This window comes from Alosa alosa, chromosome 18, assembly GCF_017589495.1.
Source record: "Alosa alosa isolate M-15738 ecotype Scorff River chromosome 18, AALO_Geno_1.1, whole genome shotgun sequence".
Classification (NCBI taxonomy): domain Eukaryota; kingdom Metazoa; phylum Chordata; class Actinopteri; order Clupeiformes; family Clupeidae; genus Alosa; species Alosa alosa.
Window position 1 is genome coordinate 1,723,270 of NC_063206.1, and position 21,612 is coordinate 1,744,881.

Consider the following 21,612-nt stretch of genomic DNA (forward strand, 5'->3'; position numbering starts at 1 on the left):
GTTTGATTAGATCTTGGAGTCATGTGGAACATGGTGCCAAAGCTGAGCTAGCTTTTTGTCATCAAACTCATTAAGTGTATGGGTGGATTTACGAAAACTCACTCAATCTTTTCGAATTGTCTTGCATTGTCTTTTCTGTCCTACCTGCTTTTTGTTAGTATGGGTTTTGATTCATTTGTTTTCTTGTCCACCAGCAGCAGATCAGAGAGAGCAATGAGAGTCCTGTGGAGACGACCCAGACACATGGGAGCAGTGAGCCCATCACAGGTACCACACACACACTCTTGAGTACAGTTTACACACACACTCTGAGTGCAGTTTACCATTTACATCCGGGTGTGGAGAGACCTGTAATGCTTCCCAGAGGAGAGTGGGATGAACAGTTTGTGGTTGGAGTGAGAACAGAGTCTTTGATGTGCCTTACGCAAACATCGCTTTCCCTGGATGGCCTCGATGGAGCAGAGTGAGGAACCTGTGATGTGTTTTCACACATCAGTTTTCACCACCCTCTGCAGTGCTTTCCGGTCAGTGGCAGAGCAGTTGCCATACCATACTATGACACAGTTCATGAGGATGTTCTCAATGGTGCAGCAGTAGAACTTAACCAGATCTGAGCAGACAGGTGGACCTTCTTTAGTCTCCTTAGGAAGAAGAGTAGCTGGTGAGCCTTCTTTATCAGAGTAGAATTGTTGAGGGTCCAAGAGAGGTCCTCAGAGATGTGGACACCCAGAAACATAAAGCTGGTGACACATGTTAGACCCAATAAACACTACGTTTATATAACTTTAACGACTTTATTCCAGTTCAGTACAGAGCAACTCCGTAGCTACCATTTCACCTGCGACCCGTCCAACTACCTCATATCCCACAAACACACAGCGCATCCGCTCCCCGGGTCAAAGGTCAAACATAAGGAGGGAAAATATAAGTTAACAACACACTCCACCTCAGTCCAGTTCATAAGGATGGGGGTGTGAGTGCCAGCTTTAGACTTTGTCGTGGAAAATTCCACTCTCTTGGACTTTGTAGCAAATAGCACTTTAGAATCAATTTACCTTTTGAAAACACCAATCAGCACTCTGGAATCAAGCGTCCGAAGGAGACCACGCAGACAGAATTCGGCTAAACTGTTGTTCCTTTATTTACCGTGTTGCAATGAAAACACAATCCAAACAATGGCTGAGCTGAGTCTGAGTCAATGCAATAGGGGGAAGGAGATCGATCTGCCCCTCCGCTGGCTTGTCTGAGTCAATGCAATAGGGTGAAGGTAGGAGATCGATCTGACCCTCCGCTGGCTTGTCTGAGTCAATGCAATGGGGTGAAGGTAGGAGATCGATCTGACCCTCCGCTGGCTTGTCTGAGTCAATGCAATAGGGGGAAGGTAGGAGATCGATCTGCCCCTCCGCTGGCTTGTCTGAGTCAATGCAATAGGGTGAAGGTAGGAGATCGATCTGCCCCTCCCTTGGCTTGTCTGAGTCAATGCAATAGGGTGAAGGTAGGAGATCGATCTGCCCCTCCCTTGGCTTGTCTGAGTCAATGCAATAGGGTGAAGGTAGGAGATCGATCTGCTCCTCCGCTGGCTAAGTTCTACCTGATATTGGCTGTCCCCGGAGCGCCTCCTCCCTGGGGCGCCACCAGAACTGCTCAGCCAATCAGCACTCAGGGGACGTTTTACAATGTTGGAAACCACGTCCCCTTTTTACATTCTTACGTGTCATTGCCACTGTCTGGGCCTTCAGGTCCTTTTATGGTATTGTGTTAAACGCTCTTCTGTTGTTTGTTTCGACCAGCTGTCGAAACCCTCACCCTGTGCTGACAGCCAACCCATCAATTCACAGCATGTACAATTATGCCCTTATCAAAAGAGGAAGAACATGTTTTTATCGAAACTCATAAACCAGACAGAGCAAAAAAAGGGGAAGGAGAAAGAATAGAACATGTTTGTATGGAAACTCCTAAACCAGACGGAGTGTTTCCTGTATCAGTGCTGAGAGCTGTCTTCTGAAACTGAGGAAACTAATTTTAAAGAATCCTTAATCAATCTGAAGAATCCTGCATTTGGAATCAACATTTCTGTTGGTAATGAACTCAAGATAAGATTTGTCATTGAAATACTTCTTCATTTTGGACATTATTTGTTCCTTGTAAGAGTTTTGTCCCTATCTCTTGGTGTTTGCGGCCCAGTAGGCCTGTATTGCTAAAGAACCACCATGCCACCTAAAAACTCAAACAACATCACTGAGGAATATGTCACCATGGCACAAATGCGTGGATTGTTGGATCAGCAAAAGGACTTTTATAGAACTTTGCTGGAGCAACAGGAAAAAAGTTTCAAAACATGTGTGCAGATCATTGTTGATTCATCAAACAAGAGGACTGACGACCTGACAAAGCAGATCTATGACTTCAAGTCTGAGTCTCGAAATGACTCGGAATGAAATTGATCGTTTTAAAGACTCATGTCAAACTTGGTCATATAACTGTATTAAAACCAGGACAGAGTTGGATGAAATAAAAAATAATCTGAACTTAATCCCTGATAAGATAGATCATTTAGAAGGCCATTCAAAACGCCATAATATTATAGTTGATGGCATTGAGGAATCTGAAAAGGAAAAAGCATCTGAATCTGAAGGGAAAGTTCGAAAACTATTCAGTGAGAAACTGAAACTGGATCACTCAAAAATTGAACTGGATTGGGCTTTCAGGACGGAGAAACAGGCATCATCTCAAAAACCCAGACCAATCATTGTCAGATTTCTACGACTAAAGGACAAGATGACTGTTCTGGACAATACCAAACATCTAAAGGGAACAGGCATCTACATCAATGAGGATTTTACTGAGGCCATCCGACTAAAGAGGAAAGAGCTTCTCCCAGCCATGAGGGCAGCAAGGGAGAGGGGGGACATTGCGTATTTGAGATATGATAAACTGATTGTCCATCCACCTTCGCAAAAACAACAATGACAGTCAAGCATCCAGAGTCCGGGTCATTAGTTCCACTATATGTCTTCTCAGGTATTTTAAACACCTTCTATGGACAATAACAAATCTGATTTTGTTGATCAAAGTTTCGATCCTTTTGAATCAGTTACAGTTGACTCTTATTGTTCGGATGTTGATCCGGACACTCACTTTTTTCTTCTTTTGATCTAAACTATGTAGCTTTTTAAGTGAAGCAGAATTTAACAGCATATGTGACTCTGTGTCTTCTGATACATTCTCTACTTTTCATTACAAGTCTTTCATTACAAGTCTTTCTAGGAATTATGATAAATTCATGCATTATTTGTCTCAAATCAAACACGAATTCTCTGTGATTGCGTTATCAGAAACCTGGCTTACAGAGGATTCAAAGGAAATATTCAAATTGCCAAATTACAACTCTGTGCACTATGTGAGACGGAATAGACCTGGAGGTGGTGTATCTCTGTTTGTTCACTGTGACTACAGATTTAAAAAAAGGCAAGATCTTTGTCTGAAGTCAGATACAATTGAAGTGGAGTCTGAGTTTGTGGGGTTTGTTGGAGCTAAAAACATCATTGTTGGTATTATATACCGTCCCCCTGATCAGGCAATTAAAGATTTTAACGAAAGTCTGGAAAATTGTCTTGATAGGATAAATAGAGAGGGTAAAAAATGTTATATCCTTGGTGATTTTAATATTAACCTTTTTAAACATAATTCAGACACCCTTACAGATGAGTTTCTAAATACTTTTTATTCTAGTTATTTTTCCCCTCTTCTATTTAAAGGTGCCATGTGTAATGTCCGCCAAAAAATCAATTCAATCTCCACATTCCATAAAATATGGGGGCAGTATACCTCCAGAAAGTGAGTTGGTCTACCCTAGAGTAACAACCGAGAAACGTGTATTGCAGTTTGGCTGGTGGTTATGTTGCCCAGATACCGCCTCCCATGGTAAAACTGGTATTATGACACCTGTCGGCTGTGGCTAGTAATTTAGCATGCTAATTCAGGTTGATATCTCTGCAGCACTATACCTTGTTAATTTTTTAATGACATCATCGCCCTTATTTCTTCTCATTCTTTTGATGCGTGTAGCTCATTTTTTGGATATTTTTACCTCAATTCTTACACATGGCACCTTTTAAAGCTACTAGGGTAAAAGACAATTCATCAATTCTAATTGACAATATCCTAACAAACTCTGTGTGAAGAAATGAAGTCTGGGGTTTTGTGTGTGGATTTGTCGGATCATTTCCCTATTTTCCACTTATCTAAAATAAATATTGGTCAAATCAGACAAAAGGATAATTCAATGCATAAAAGGTTTTTGTCTAAACCAAATATACTTAAATTTAAAGAACTGCTTGCCAGGGTTTCTTGGGATTATGCATTTGAGGATGGTGATGCTGAGTCTGCATATGAGAGTTTCCCCTTGGGCAAATCTAAAAAACTTACTAAGGATTTTAAAGGGGAACTTGGCAACTATTTTAACGTAATAAACCCGTTTAGAAATCATTTGGATGGTTAAATGACCTGTTCCGGTGAAAATGGTGACTTTTCCCGCTGCCCCTAGCGTCCCCAGGCGGAAAACCAACCTTGCAACATTGCGACTACCGTCCCGGAAAGAGAAGTGAGAAACAAGAAACTCGTTTTAAATCGTGTTTCTTACCTTGTAACATCCACATTGTTCTGCCAAACGTATGCTAACCGTTTTGCTAGCTTGTAAACAAATCCATGTGCTTTATCGTTACCTTTTTCCACAGTTTGAAATAGCATAATGCACAATTTCTCCAGCAGAGGCGGAAATCCTGCCAAGTTTCCCTTTAAGAAACCTTGGTTTACAACTGAATTACGAAAGCAATTAAGGAAAAAGAATAAACTTTACAAAAAATATATTTCTAATCCTTCTCCTTTTAAATCATAGTGTGTACAAATCATATAGAAATACTTATAGTCACTCAATTAGAACTGTAAAAAAACTATATTTTAGTGAAAGATTTGTGCAGTATTCAAGTGATATTAAGGCAACATGGAAAACCATAAATCAGCTGCTATCAAGGCAAAATTCCACTGCGGGGTTACCTACAGAGTTTCATGATGGTGATGGGTCTCTTAAGAATCCTTTGGATATAGCTGAAAAATTCAATGATTTTTTTTGTCAATATTGGGCAGGAACTGGCAAATAAAATCTCTGACTGCAACGGGAGTCCCTTGGACTTATCAAAGGATTTCTTCTTTTAAGCCCCCTGACCTTGAGGAAATCAGTGAAATAATTGACAAGCTAACAACTTCATCAGCAGGTCATGGTGGTATTCCAACTTTTATTGTCAAGGAGGTGAAACAAAACATACTACAACCACTTGTCCACATTTTCTCCTTGTCCCTGAAAACAGGCATTGTGCCTCAGGACTTAAAGATTGCCAAGGTTATTCCCTTGTATAAAACAGATGATCCATGTTGCTTTAATAACTATAGACCAATATCAATTCTGCCTTGTTTCTCAAAAGTACTGGAAAAACTGATTTACAGGAGGATTATCCTCCATTTAGATTCTAATGAAATTCTGTATAAACACCAATATGGTTTTCGAAAAAATCATTCAACTTATATGGCACTTCTTCACTTGATAGACAAGGTTACCTTGGCTCAAACCAAAAACGAATACATTTGTAGTATTTTTATAGACTTGTCAAAGGCATTTGATACTGTTAATCATTCTATTTTATTGGAAAAACTGCATAAATACGGCTAAGTAACTTTATCTGATCGAAAACAGTTTGTCTGTGTAAAGGGTTGCAATTCCAACATGGCTGGATTACCCTGTGGTGTTCCACAGGGTTCTATCCTGGGACCTTTATTATTTCTTCTTTATATTAATGATTTGGCCAATGTTTCTAACCTTCTTTCTCCTATTATGTTTGCAGATGACACTACCTTGATTCTTTCACATTCAAATTTCAGTGTTTTAATGAAAGAGGCAAATGCTGGCTTATCTGCATATGCCACTTGGTTCAAATTAAATAAACTATCTTTAAATCTTAAAAAATCTAATTTCATCATTTTTGGAGGTAAAAAATTATACCCTAATGACGTATGTAAAATTAAAATTGAGTCTACAGAGATACCGCAAGTTTCATCAACCAGATTCTTGGGAGTTATTGTTAATGAAACCTTAAAATGGAAGGATCAAGTAGACTGTTGTGGTCAAAATTAATCCAAGACAACTGGTGTGAGACTGCAGCTTTATTCACGACGCCGGGAGCATGTTACCCACATGAAATGTCAAAGTAACAAGCCCACACATCTGTGGGTGAAGCCAACTCTTATACCTTACCCCACACCCATGGAAAATCACAAGTTGTCACCCTCCATTAATCACTTAACCTTCTGGTATTTTAACAGAGATAAGAAATGTTTACAACCCCACTAAACCATCTGGTGTTTTGACAAAGATAAGAAATGTTCATGACCCCGCATCCTGGGGTTACCCACAATTCGCTGACACAAGGGTTAAGTTAACTAAACATTCTAACCAAGGAGTTTCCGAAAACACAAGGGTCAGGGTAAGGAGATGACAATTAGATTTCACTACATGTATGTAAGGTATACTAAACATTCAATGAGACATATAAAATGTATCCCACATATTCCCCCCTGTGGAGCTATAAAGCTACATTCTTAATGCAGTAAAATATATAAATGACACAATAAACAAAAGAAATCACAAGCGTCATAATCATTTACACCGAGCATTCAACACAAGGTCAGACTTCTGTTATACTTCTGTCATTACCATGTTCTTCTATCTTAATATCTAGTATTTATCTGAATCTTCATAAGTTCCCCTTGGCATGGGATCATGCCACTGCTGAAAGACACTGAGGGCTTGTACATACTGTAGTTGAAGTCCTGAGAAGTCATATAGGGAAACGCTCGCACCTGAAAAGATTGGCATACCCAACATGTGTCATTATTTCCTGTTAATGTTGTTTTGACACAAAAAGCTAACTCACATTCTTTATTGTTACCACACACTTCATCCTTAAGGGAGAAAGTTATAACCCTTAGATGAATAATAAGCAAAACAATCACCAACATCTCGTCTTCTCAGTTATTCAAACCCAAAATAAAACCTAATCCTAGTCTTCAACAGCAGAGCTGATTTGGGTGGTTTAGTCCCTCCTCAGGTTACTGTCAAAAATAAAAATAAACCAAAACAACAAACTTGTAACATTTATCTAGCTAAACTGAGAAAGAATATTCTTATAAGATGCTAGTGATATTTTATTAATCCTCTTCAAAATATGTATTCTTCAGCCTATTGCAAAAAATGTTTGTCAATCCTCTCGTGCAACCACCTGTTGGTTATGATATTCAGTTCAATCCATGTATTGTTCCGGATTCTTCACCACTCTACAGTGTGACAAATGGACCCAAGAGTCTCTATCCGCAATCCTCATGGCTGTAGGTGTCGCTAAGAACACTTGATGAGGTTCCAGTGTCCTTTACAAATCTTTGATGAGTCTCCAGGAGCCTGGCTTGGCTGGGTGTGTCCTGGAAGTTTTTTGGAAGGGCTGAGGCCACCTGTTGGGAAACCGAAGACAGAGCAGCAATCAGTTCTCGCATGTAACCATTGTCCTATGTATATCTCTTAGGTTAGGTGGGAGCCGGCAAGGGACGTCAGGTCAAAATCTCAAAAGGGCTAAACCCTGTAGATCTTGATGAACGGCCTCTGAGGTAGAGTAGAGCCAAAGGAAGAGCTGTCACCCAATCCATCCCTGTTGACACTATGATTTTAGTCAATTCTGTTGTGCCCCATCTAGGCACACCATCTCTCTTTAAAGCCTTAGCTACTGATAAGGCATTTGCATGCTTGACTGGGTAACATTCAGGCCATTTTGAGAACATGTCAACTATTACCAAACAATATTCATATCCTCTACATTTGTCCAATTGAATGAAATCCATCATAATGTGTTCAAATGGGCCTTCAGGTGGTGGGTGATGTCCTTCCTTGACTCTCATTGTAGGTGCAACATTATATTTTAGGCATGTAATGCACCTCGCACAAAACATGGTTGCTACTGTAGTGAATCCTGGTGCAAAATAGATTTTCTCTACTGTCTGAGTCATAGCATTAGCATTTGCATGATCTAAACCATGTGATAGTTTAGCAATAATGTGAAAACAAGACTTTGGAAGGACTGGTCTGCCTGTCGGGGTATGTACCCACAGACCATGTGTATTTTCTTTACAATTTTTCCATTTCCGTCGTTCCTTATTATCTGAAGATTTCTGTGCTTCCTTTAAAGCTTCTTCAGATGTAACTACATCTGGTATTTGTAAGGTTACGAAAGAATTAATTGTGTTTTGTGGTTTCAAAAAGTAAATAAATCAATTGGGATAATTAGGAGGGTTAGTCATCTTGTCTCTAGAAATTGCCTCCTCACTCTTTATTATAGTTTAATTTATCCATACCTTTCATATTGTAATTTAGTGTGGGCAAGTACTTTTCCTTCCACTATTCACAAATTACTGGTCCTTCAAAAGCGTTTTGTTAGAATTGCAACCTGTTCTGAATGGTGTGCTGCATCTACTCCGTTATTTAAAGAATTGAAAATCCTTGCTGTGAATGATATTAATGTACTTAAAACCTGTGTTTTTATTTATGAAATATATAATTGTAATGGAAAGATTCCTGAGCACTTTAAGTGCTATTTTAAAACTAATTCATAGGTTCACTCATATGGAACGAGGCAAGCTAATGATTTTCACCCTCCTCAACTTAAAACATGTCAAGCTCAATTTTCCATACGTTATAGGGGTGCTAAAATATGGGGAAAAAAATTCACATCTGGCCTTGACATTTTTTACTACTTATCATTTTAAAAGATGCCTAAAGGCTAATTTAATTGCTGGTCTATAGCTGGTTCTCCTGAAGACTTCTGTCATTGTAGTTTCTTCAAATTGCTTACACTTTTTCTTTCTTTTTCTTTTTTTTTATTTTAAATTCCTTTTAATTTATATTGTTTAGATACTTTTTGTGGATCTTGTTGTTATGTTACTTTTTTAGGTGGAGGCATCATATAAGCCTGTCTGGGCTTACTGCCTCTTCCTGCACTGATTTATTTTCTTTGTTTCTTCTCTGATTCTGTCTTTATACAAGTGCTAAATAAAATAAAATAAAAAAAGATAGAAGACTTATGACCTGGATATGGCCCTCAGATCAACAGAAAAAGAGGAACAACATGAAGAAAGAAATATCATGAAAAGAGTGACATTATGAAGAGAGACACTTGTAAAATAGGAGAAACGATAATAGTATGCCTGATGGACAATATTCATAAAGTAAATAGAATTAGTTTGAATGCATTGATTACATTAACAATGAAAGTACCTGTGTTGTGCAGGTATTGTAATGTGTCTTGTGTATCTCAAGCAAGCAGGTTGTTGTCAGTGTACCACATTGTTAGGTGCTGGACCTCCTCCCTGTAGACCGTCTCATCATTGTTGCTGATAAGACCAATCACTGTTGTGTCGTCTGAAAATTTGACAATGGTGTTAGAGCCATGTACAGGTGTTCAGTCACAGGTGAAGAGGGAGTAAAGGAGGGGGCTCAGCATACAGCCCTGTGGTACGCCAGTGTTCAGGGTCAGGGTTGAGGAGGTGTGTTTGTATCTAACCGACAGACTGCAATCTGTTGGTTAGGAAGTCCAGAATCCAGTTACAGAGGAAGGTATTGATACCCACTTTACTGAGTTTGGAGGGGAGGAAGGTGTTGAATGCTGAACTGAAGCATTCTCACATTTGTGTTGCTTTTGTGGTTGAGGGCAGAGTTAAGTTGAGATGGCATCCTCCATACTCCTGTTCTGGTGGTAGGCGACTTGGAAGGGGTCCAGTGAGGGTAATAAGCAGGTCTTGAGGTGGGCCAGGACCAGCCTCTCGAAGTACTTTGTGATTATGGGGTTGAATGCGACTGGAGGGAAGTCATTAAGGTTCGTTGCAGTGGAGTGTTTTGGCACCGGCATGTTGGAGGTGGTTTTAAAGCATGCACGTGGACAGCTGCTTGGGCTAGTGACAGGTTTTCAGTCCAATATGTCAGTCCAAACCCCACCTCAACTGCACAGCACAGGCTCTGAGGACGCATCTGGGAATGCCATCAGGACCAGCAGCCTAACGTGCATTAGTCCTCCTCAGTGCCATACACACATCAGTGGGGGAGAATGTGTAGGGCTGATGCTCTGCAGAGACCGCTTTGATGGCCACCTCCTTGTTGTCCCTGTCAAAGCGGACCGGACATAGAAGTTGTTCAGCTCATCAGGCAAGGAGGCGTCGACGGTAGGGGGTTTGTGTTCGTAGGTTTGTAGTCTGTGATGGCCTGGATGTCTTGCCATATGTGTAGGGGTCAGAGTTGTTCTTGATGTGATCCTCAATCCTTAGCTTGTGGTTGTGGTTGGCCTTTTTGATACCCCTCTTTAGGTTAGCCCTGGATGAGCTATAGGCCTGAGACTCACCTGATCTGAAAGTGATGTCAGACCTCACTGTTCATCCATGGCTTCTGATGTCAGCCCAGTGAAGGATAATAACTGTTAAGGATGTGTGTGTGTGTGTGTGTTTGTGTGTATTTACCATGTATATTTTTATTTTTCAGGCATGGTGACCAGCGACAGTGTTAAGAGAGTCTGGATTTGTGGTGATGGTCTTGTAGCTTTGGCCTCTCGCACGGGAGATCCAATAGCCCAGCTGAGCAAAAATGGCACTAGAGTTAACACATATTGGAAGGGATACATACCAAGCTGGTACAAGCTTGTACCCAAGCTGAAACAGGTCAAATTGTCATTGCCCAATCCAGATATGCTCATCATCCACCTGCAAATAAGGGAAATGAACCCAAAAAGCACAGAGGAACTGTTGATCACCATCAAGAGGAGTCTGACCGCCATACGCGACATCTTCCCCCAGTGCCTGATTGTGTGGTCTGACTTCCTGCAAGAACCCCCCAAGAAAAAAGGCAACGTGGGAAATGTTGACAATGCAGTGGACGGATTTTATGACGTGATTAACCGCAGAGTGCGTGCCATGATGGCTGAACTAGGGGGAACAGCTATAAGCCATGACAACATTGGGCCTAAACATTATAATCCAAATCTCTGTCATCGGAATGGTCAACGTCTCGAATGCGGTGGTGTGAAAATATTCAAAAACAACATCAACGACTTCATCTTTGAGTGGGAGTGGACGGTTAACCCCACTTCAAAACCCGTCTCATGTTCCACGACCAAGGTGACGTTGACAACCTTTTCCTTGTCTCAGTTCTCAGAAGAGAAACCATATCCTATTCCTTGACTTATTCAAGGCAACAAAAATTATATGTGAAACTTTAAGTCGCGAATCATATTGGAAATAATGAAGCAGCAGCGTTAAGTGTAACATGACGCTCACACCATTATAAGATCTCGTTCCTAAGTTACACAAGCGGTTTATGTTCTGTTATCAAAATTGACAAGTGATGAGCCTTGCGTTACACCAAGTTTGACGCTCAAATTGTTTGATGCTATCATACTGTAACACTGCTGCTCTAACTGTTCCGCTGCAAACATAATCTGCTGGTTGCCACTGGTCAATGTGATCCTCACCTACTGCCGGAGAGGGCCTTGTAAACCTGATTGTTTTGTACTGTTTTGGATGCACAACTCTCCACATTTGAGAGTTGGGTAATCTTTTGATCCATTGAGTTTCTCAGGCTTAAAACAAGACTATTGGCTTCTCTAGGTGTTTCTAACCTAGGAGGTAAGTCTGCAGTTGTTTTGACTGATCTTTGTTTTCCAGCAGCAGCAGGTCAGAGAGAGCAATGAGAGTCCTGTGGAGGCGAACCAGACACATGGGAGCAGTGAGCTCATCACAGGTACCACACACACACACTCTTGAGTACAGTTTACACACACACTCTGAGTGCGGTTTACACACACATACTAAGTGCAGATTACACACACACTCTGAGTGCAGTTTACACACATGCACTGAGTGCATTTTACACACACACACACTCTCTGAGTGCAGCTTACATACACTCTAAATGCTGCTTATACATACTCTGAGTGCAGTTTACACACACACACTCTGAATGCAGTTTACACACACACTCTGGGCCAGATGAACGTACATTTGCGAACATAGTGTTATCAGTGCCATCGCATGCAGATGTTGTCTTTGTGTAGATTGTGCAAAAGTGCAAAGCAAAGTGACATTAGGTACAGGAAGCAGAGGTGTGGACTTGAGTCACATAACTTGGACTTGAGTTCGACTCGTCACGATTTTGATGACTTCAGACTCGACTTGACAAAACTGGATATGACTTGCAGCTCGACTAGGGCTTCCATGCAATTGACTCGGACTTTGCCCCTTTGACTTGTAATGACTTGTGGCATGGGTAAAATTATTTGTATCATATCAAAATATAACTATTTCCTGCCCATACCAACTTCAGCAGGCACAAGTTCATCTAACGTTACACCTAAAGCGCAGCTTCACGTTTTTGAGAGGGGATGGAAGGTTAAACCCACATCAGAATCCGTCTCATGTTCCACGACCAAGGTAAAGTTGACGACCTAAATCAATTCTATTAGACCCAATAAATTAAATAATAAACAGTAAATAATACCATAGGGCTCCTTTAAAACAAGACTATTGGCTTCTCTATGTGTCAACTTTTCTAATCTAGGAGGTAAGTGCAATAGTTTTGACTGATCTGACTGATCTTGACTGATGTGTTCTTGACCTCCAACAGCAGCAGGTCAGAGAGAGCAATGAGAGTCCTGTGGAGGCGAACCAGACACATGGGAGCAGTGAGCCCATCACAGGTACCACACACACTCTGAGTGCAGTTTACACACACACACACACACACACACACACACACACACACACACACACACACGCTGAGTGCAGTTTACACACACACACACACACACACACACACACACACACACACACACACACACACACACACTCTGAGTGCAGTTTACACACACTCTGATTGCAGTTTACACACACGTTATATTGATAATACGTTTTTTAAAACTTTTCGATATGTAAAGTATGATACACATATATATGCAGTTGCATAATACGACACTGACTTGTTTAGGACTCGAAAACAATAAACACTTGGATTTGGACTTGGCCTTGGTAAGACTTGACTTCGACTTGAGACTTGACTCTGACTTCAGCGTTAAAGCCCGTGTTGCAGGTTAACCACTACTGTCGATTAATGGGTACATAAAGCACTCAAGATATGTATATCATTTTTAAAATGTCTCCAAATGGTGTTAAATGCCAGTTTTTGTCATTTTTGGTATTCACAGGTTTTTTAACGCAATTCGGTGATGACGTAACACTTTCAACATAAGTTTTTATATTTACACTTAGAATTTCGTTACAGCATTTATATCACAACTACCCTATGGTCTAACAAAGATAACAACGTCTTCCGATTTTAGTTTAATGCAATTTTCTGAATTTGAGAAGTCTCGTTATGAGGCTACATAATGCGCCTATTCAGTTCAATGCATTCCTTATACAACACTTTTTTTTTTTTTTTTTTGTTTAGCCTACTGAACAGCACCGAGTGAAAGTCAACATTTTCTTTATATCTAGTGATAGTGATCATGTCGTTAGTTCAGATAAGTAGGCTACCGGGTAAACTTAGTCAGAAGATCTAGAAATATAAAGCATCATGATAGCTATGGGCTATCTTTCCAGTCCCACCTGTGAGCCCTAGCCCCCTAGTTTACAATCGGTGATTATGGCGGGACATTTCTTTGAAGTGTCAGAAATGTAAGTGCCAAACACACTTGCCATTATAGGCTACATCGCTTATTGTTTTAGCATGTGAATTTACAGTAGGCCTACAGGCTACTGCTTGTGCTAACACGCAAAAATATCTATTTACCTCTCGCAGCTGCCAGTCGCCTCTGTTGAATCACGTGATGTAGGCTAATTTTTCTACCTGCCTATTTTACCTAGCCTACCCAGCCGACGTTTGCTAGGTCATAACTGTAGGCTAGGCCTATATTGTAAAAGTGTTTAATGACAATACTGTCCTAATGTAATGTTAAGTGATAAATAAATTTGGACCGAAACATGCTGCCAAGAGACTTTGGAAACAAAATTCAAATGAGATTTGTGAACCAAACCTTGTGTGAATAAAATGTGAGAGACACCCAAGCGCAAGGAATGGTCAAAGAGTTTTTGCCAGTGATATAACTTTGAAGTATATAAAATAGCTTTTTTTTCTCTTACTAGAAGAAGTTTACTATACAAGACTAAAAAGTCATGCTAAAAAGTACAACAATCAAAAATATAAAAATACTGTACCCCAAATAAAATAAGAATTAAAAATAAAAGTATTTCTTAGTTCTTCCCTTGGAAATTAAGAAGCGGCCCTGTGTTGTCTCAATGCTCCGCTTTAAAGGTGCAATGTGTAATGTCCGCTAAAAATCAATTCATACTCCACATTCCATAAAAGATGGGGGCAGTATACCTCCAGAAAGTGAGCTGGTTTAGCCTAGAGTAACAACCGAGACACATGTATTGCAGTTTGGCTATGTTTATGTTGTCCGCATACTGCCTCCCATGGCCGAAACTGGTATTATGACACCTGTCGGGCTGTGGCTAGTAATTTAGCATGCTAATTCAGGTTGATATCTCTGCAGCACTATACCTTGTTATTTTTTTAATGACATCGCCCTTATTTCTTCTCATTCTTTTGATGCATGTAGCTCATCTTTTGGATATTTTTACCTCAATTCTTACACATGGCACCTTTTAAACTCTCAAAGTCCCCAATTCTCAAAACTCTGCAAACTTTTCTCTCTGTTTTTATACTCTGTGGTCTGACTGGTACGTTGATCATTTCACCCAATTCTGGTTCGAGCAGGTTTTCTGACAGTCGAGTGATTTACCGTGCTACGACCCCCCAAACAGGATACTCATGTCTGCAACATTTACAATTACTTTTCTGGGTACTGTTCCCCTCAGACATCTCTGAGCACCCTGTGTTCTTTTGTGGTTTGTCTAGTGTAGGCTTTGCAAACAGCCTATCCTCGTATGGTTGCATGAACATTGTGTTCTGCACCTGGTCCTTACAGTCACCTGCATCATTGCCGATATGATTATATGTAACAGATGCCAGCTAGCTTATCTGTGCTTGTGGAATGTTGATAAACCTCACTCCCCGACGCCTCAAGAGTGTTGCTGGCATGCGAGCCAGTAGCCTGGTCTATTGGCTCAATTGTTAGTGCGCTCGCCTCCCGATCCGAGCTGCTGCTGTCCGTGGATTCGATTCCGGGCGTGTGCAGGGCTGAATCGCGCAGGTTCAACACAACGCAGGTTACATATACATCATACAACAAATTCCATTTCAAAACATGAATTAACTTTGCATAAGACAACTTTATATTTATGGTTCATCAAGCTCACTCTATAGCAATCCTCGCATCTACTACAGGTAGTAGGTATGACCATTCAGTAGGTATGACCATTCAACCAGTCAAGCATTTGTTGTAAAATATTGAAATTGTGGGAAGTTTGCATAGCCCAAGCTAAAATGGTTCTTTCGTCCCCCATGCCTGTTTTATTCGTCCCGAACATGAAAATAATTTTTTGCTGAAATAATTCCTGAACGGTTTTGTTCAGAGATGAACATGCAACTGTATTTGACAAAAGACAGATGTAGGTTATTGCTACTGACAAAATAGGGCAGCTGTGGGCTACTGGTTAGCGCTTCGGACTTGTTACCGGAGGGTTGCCGGTTCGAACCCCGACCAGTTGGCACGGCTGAAGTGCCCTTGAGCAAGGACCTAACCCCTCACTGCTCCCCGAGCGCCGCTGTTGTTGAAGGCATCTCACTGCGCCGGGATAAGTGTGTGCTTCACCTCACTGTGTGTACACTGTGTGTTTCACTAATTCACGGATTGGGTGAAATGCAGACACAATTTCCCTCATATAAGTATATATACTATTCATCAAAATAGTATATATACTTATACTTATAAAATATTAACTTTCAGTGTGGTATGATCTCTTTACAATGTTTAATTAAAAAGTGTTTCAATTGTTCCAGCTGTCCCCTATAGGCTAGTGGTGTCTCATATCCACGGAGAATATTCTCACCCCTATGCCTCTCTGTTTCGAGGGAGAAGGGGAAGGAGAAGAATGAGAAATGGGATTGAGCCTTAGGGTCCCTCTGATAGGAAGTGACATTAGCTACAGGAAGCAATAGTCTTTCATCAGGGGTGTGCTTCAAGAAAGGCTTGTTTTTAACAACTAGTTGTTGGTTTTAACGACTAGTGCAGTGCCCGTTCAAGCATGCCATTCCTGTAGAAAACCCGTAGCCCAATTACATGCCCGCAGGTATGTCTGCTTTAAAAATAGCATGGTACAGAAAACATCACTCCAACTAAGCATTCAATAATGAATACTGAATATTATATTAAAATATATTAAGCTATAATTATTTATTTGCAGTAAGCAGAATTTAGCATGGCTGCATGTTACATTTCTACAGATCAGAATGACATAAGCCTAACAGCTGTTTTAAGTGAACTCTATATTATTGTTAAGCTTATTGAATAACTTCCTGATACTGAAGATAAACCATTTTGTGGAATGATGCATCATCGTTTGAAATTTGCAACAATGTGACTGTGGTAGGCTAGCCTAGGCCTAAGTGACATCACACTCGTTTGTCTGCCACTCGTTGTCAGCTGATCGAAATTGCATAAGCCTAAAGCTTAGCCTAATAGCTTAACAATATAGAAGACAAACCATTTTGTAAAAAGATGCACCATCACATGAGATTTGCAACGATGTGACTCAAAAACAGTCTTTGGTAGCATAAGTGATGTCACTCTATCTGCCACTGGTTATCTAGCTGGGTGGCACGTCTTTTGAAACGTTGTTGAATTCGGGACCAGCCTATTGCATGTTTCAATTTGGGACCTTGCAGTCGGGATTGTCGTTTCTTTATTCAGAGTCTCGAGTCCAAAATAGCCAGGGCTATTCGAAGTTTATTGCACATACTTTATATGTAATTTGAATAGCCACTACATATCAGTGTTTGTTGGCGTGTTGTTGCAAAATCTGCGGAATCATTGTGTGCAAGCAAACTGCATACAGGGAGTCTTTATTGTTGAGGTCAGACATGATAATCATGCAAACATCTTGCGTCTTAACCAGTGATTCAGTCCTGCCAAAACTCTGCCAACCCTCTCTGTCTCTGGTCCTGCGCTGTGCTGTGTGAGAGGGGGAGTGGCTACAGTAGAGCGGAGAAAGCCAACGTGTGCTCCTTTTACTGATATATTTAGCAATATTTTTCACTTTTCTTATCCAAACAACAGCTCATGACGGTAGCAAAACACCGGACTAACGGTTTGAAAACGAACGGACTAACTGTTTGAGAGATATGCGTGTGCGTGCGTGTGTGTGTGTGTGTGTGTGTGTGTGTGTGTGTGTGCAATATTGGGTGGTTTGACCAAAACGCTTGAGAACAGTTGTTAAGAGCTGTGGGAAATGGTCGCAGGTCGGATTTGAACTCTGCTCCCTGACTGGTCGCAGGTCGGATTTGAACTCGGCTCCCTGACTGGTTGCAGGTCGGATTTGAACTCGGCTCCCTAACTGGTCGCAGGTCGGATTTAAACTCGCGGCCCTGACTGGTCGCAGGTTCTGATTTGAACTCGCGGCCCTGACTGGTTGCAGGTCGGATTTAAACTCGGGTCCCTGACTGTCCCACAGCTTCCCCTGTTGTTCTCATACAGGGGTTACTTTATCTCGGTCATCGGAAAAAAGCACAACAACCATCTAGTTTGTCATCAATTTGAGCAATATACATTGTGTCAACAGTCTGCTTACAACTATCTGTACTGTGTTGTTTTACCTTTCAGGCGGTGCTACCAGTAAACTTGTTAAAACCGTCTGGATTTGTGGTGACAGTCTTGTGGCTACAGTCTCTAAAAAGACTCCGTTGCCTACGTATAGCAGTAAACTGGGTCCGAATAGCCCCAGGGTGCGGTTCTATTGGAGTGGAGAGCAGGTCCAGAAATGGAAGATGCTGCTCCCTCAGCTAAGCACTCTTCAGCAGAACTGGCCCCCTCCAGATGTGCTCATCATCCACATGAAGGACGACTTCATACACACACGAGACTTCGAGGACATGCTGAGCATCATCAGGAGGGACCTGATCTCCATTTGCAACACCTTCCCCCAGTGCCTGATCGTGTGGTCTGACATCCTGCCGAGATACTCCAAGAAGCAAGGCGCCAAGCCCGTGGAGATGCTGAACACACATCACGGTGTGATCAACGACCGAGCCCATGCCATTGTTGCTAAACTGGGCGGGGCCTTTGTCATGCATAAGAACATCGGGAGCGATCACTATCGGCGGAAGGGCAGTAGCCTCACATGCAACGGAGTAAAAGTGTTCAAAACCAACATCCAAGATTTTGTGAATGAGTGGGCGATGGAGGCCACACCTGCATCAAAAAACCCACATCCCTCCTATAGCACAAAGAAGGTAAACTAAAACCCTCATCCCTCCTATAGCACAAATAAGGTAAACTAAAACCCTCATCCCTCCTATAGCACAAAGAAGGTAAACTAAGATGACTTTTTCATTGCCTCAGGTGTCATGAGTTCTGCTACCATGAGCAAATAAAAAAATATATATGATGTCAAGGTGTATTTTCTCCTCTTTAATGTGAGTGTGGAGCAAACAGATTTGCCAAAAAGATCATTTTAGAGTTGCTCGAGTACACACGCACACACACAGGTAGTCATTTTAGCGTTGCTTGAGTACACACACACACACACACACACACACACTAGTCATTTGAGAGTTGCTCGAGTGCTGTTGGTTGGAGGATGTAGGTGTTATTTCGGTGTGTAGAATTTCCCAGATTACCTAACAGTCTGTCTCAAGTCAGAGATATCATTTTTATTTTGGCGTTTTGGGGTTAATAATAACAGCTCAACTTGTGAAAAGATGTCTGCAGTCTGCAATAGTTTTGACTGATCTTGTGTGTTCTTGACCTCCAGCAGCAGCAGGTCAGAGAGAGCAATGAGAGTCCTGTGGAGGCGAACCAGACACATGGGAGCAGTGAGCCCATCACAGGTACCACACACACTCTGAGTGCAGTTTACACACACACACACACACACACACACACACACACACAGGGTCGGACTGGGAACAAAATTAGGCCCTGGCAATGCCACGCTGGCAAATTTCTCATGGACCGACCAAAAAAAAAAAAAAGAAAACCCCCCCCCCCCCGATTCCTTCCATAAATAACAAACACACAGTATTATGCTGTAGCAACACTTCATAAACTGAACCCAAACATTTAGATTTGGACCTATAGCCTAATCACAATAACACAGGGGTCCGGGGGTGTCTCTCTGGGATTTTTTTTTATTTTTTATTCTGGTTGCTAATCACACCATTTTAAAATGATTTGAGAGGGACAGGATGCAGGGATAGGCTACTAAAGACAGGCTCATCTTCTGTCTGTCTCACGTCATGTTACCGCATGCATTAAACCACATGACACTGCTTGACTAAATTAAAAATATAGGCTACTGAACATGGACATCGTCATAGTTGACAGAAATGACGTTTTGTGCCAACAACCACAGCCTTTATTTGGTGCTCCTTTCCTTTGGTTATAGTCCGCGATTCACATTAACTGTAGGCTATCACCACAAGTGTATACTAAACATTTTTGCCCAAGTTTGTGTGCCGTCATCACATTTTGCAAAATTAGGCTACCTTCGTTACTAACCTACGATACTTTTTACCTGCATCAACTCGCGATTGATTGTGCATCTAATGTAACACTCGGTGGAGAGACTTCCACTTTCCAAGTTTCACTTTCACTGTCATTGTGAGCTAAAAGTTAGGCTATGCCTACTATATGGGAAATACTTTGAAGTTCCTTTTGAGTAGGATCAGCTCCAAAAATGAATGGGTTTTCTTTAACCTGTGCTAGACTTTTCCACCAAGATGTGCGAAAATTGTAGGCTACCCGTAGTTTCTTTATCACTGTTTCCCATACATTGACTTATAGATCGATAGATAGATAGATAGATAGATAGATAGATAGATAGATAGATAGATAGATACTTTATTGATCCCCAGGGGAAATTCAAGCATTTATTTGCATACATTTATTTGTGGCGGCCCACCACAATATCAACATTGACCACCAGACAATGATTTTCCATGCTTAAATCTGGTTAGCATCATACCCACGCTGTGCTAATTTGTTAATTTGTTGTAAACTGTAGCATTCGAGTAAATTCTGCAAACCAACCACCACAAATGGAATTCAATTCTGTGGGAAACAATGTTTATGTTGACAGAACCGCACTACAGTAGCCTACATGGTGCAGTAAATGGAAGCTCTTGGTAGCTCGTGCAACTAACGTGTATAAAAACAATATATTTATGGAATAAAACTAGACCTCTGATTGCTGTTTACGGTTAAACTGCGATGATGTGAACACCAGCCAGCGGAGGGCACTTATACAGCCAAGGCTACCATGCACTCGTATATGGCTATATTTCCCCACAAACCTAGCGGCTGCTTGGACAAATCTACTTGAGGGGTGGGGCAGGGGGGTGCGATCGTAACACACACTGAACCTGGGGCAAAATGATTGACCTGTCACCCCCCAAGCCAAATGGATGCAACTGCATAGGCTAGGCCTAGGCCTACAGTACATGACGGGCCGCAAATAGGCTAAATAAAAATAAAAATTCCCGGAGGTCACCGGCCCACACACACACACACACTGAGTGCAGTTTACACACACACACACTGAGTGCAGTTTACACACACACACAATGAGTGCAGTTTACACACACACACACAATGAGTGCAGTTTACACACACTGGCACATTTAGCAAAAGCAAAATGTACAAATGTTGTCTTGGTGTGCATCAGTTGGGCTAAAGTGACAATAGGTAGATCAGGAGTCAGCAAGTCACTTTGGCCGCAGGCCATTAGGTAGATCAGGGCCAGTATTTTTCATGGCCAAAATAGATGGCGGGCTGCAGGCCAGAGTAGCTATAGTACTAATAAAATAGATGCTGCAGGCCAGAGTAGCTGTAGTACTAATAAAATAGATGGCGGGCTGGAGTAATAACCCATGGATGGGCCCATTGATGGCCTACTTGAGTAATTAATAACCCATGGACAGTATTGGGAACGTTACTTTAAAAAAGTAATTAGTTATATTTCACTACTTGTTCCAAAAAGTAACTGAGTTAGTAACTGAATTACTCTATGATAAGAGTAACTCGTTATCAGGGAAAGTAACTATTTGCGTTACTGTTACAAAAAAAAAAAGTTGCTATATGTCAAAGAATTTGGATTTTTTGAGCAGTTTTCAGCAGCCAGTTGAAATGAGTAGAAGAGACAGGTGTTTGCAGGCTACAACTTTCGATATTTATTAGATAGATAGATAGATATATAAATATTTTATTGATCCCCAAGAGGAAATTCAAGATATTGCACATCGACAGACCTACGGTTGACTTCAGCCTGTGTCATAGGTTTTTGTTGTGAGGCAAAAAGATC

At 41.2% G+C, this 21,612-nt stretch overlaps 1 protein-coding gene across 1 annotated transcript in view; it reads left to right on the top strand.

The window, feature by feature from the left end:
* LOC125311865 overlaps window positions 1-21,612 on the top strand; it is a 59,024-nt gene that overhangs the window by 33,768 nt on the left and 3,644 nt on the right. The window contains exons 17-23 of the mRNA XM_048270229.1: window positions 195-267; window positions 10,625-11,256; window positions 11,803-11,878; window positions 12,461-12,567; window positions 12,761-12,833; window positions 17,916-18,544; window positions 19,066-19,141. Of these exons, the coding sequence (XP_048126186.1) occupies window positions 195-267; window positions 10,625-11,256; window positions 11,803-11,878; window positions 12,461-12,567; window positions 12,761-12,833; window positions 17,916-18,544; window positions 19,066-19,141 (1,666 nt within the window). The remainder of the gene's footprint in view (window positions 1-194; window positions 268-10,624; window positions 11,257-11,802; window positions 11,879-12,460; window positions 12,568-12,760; window positions 12,834-17,915; window positions 18,545-19,065; window positions 19,142-21,612) is intronic.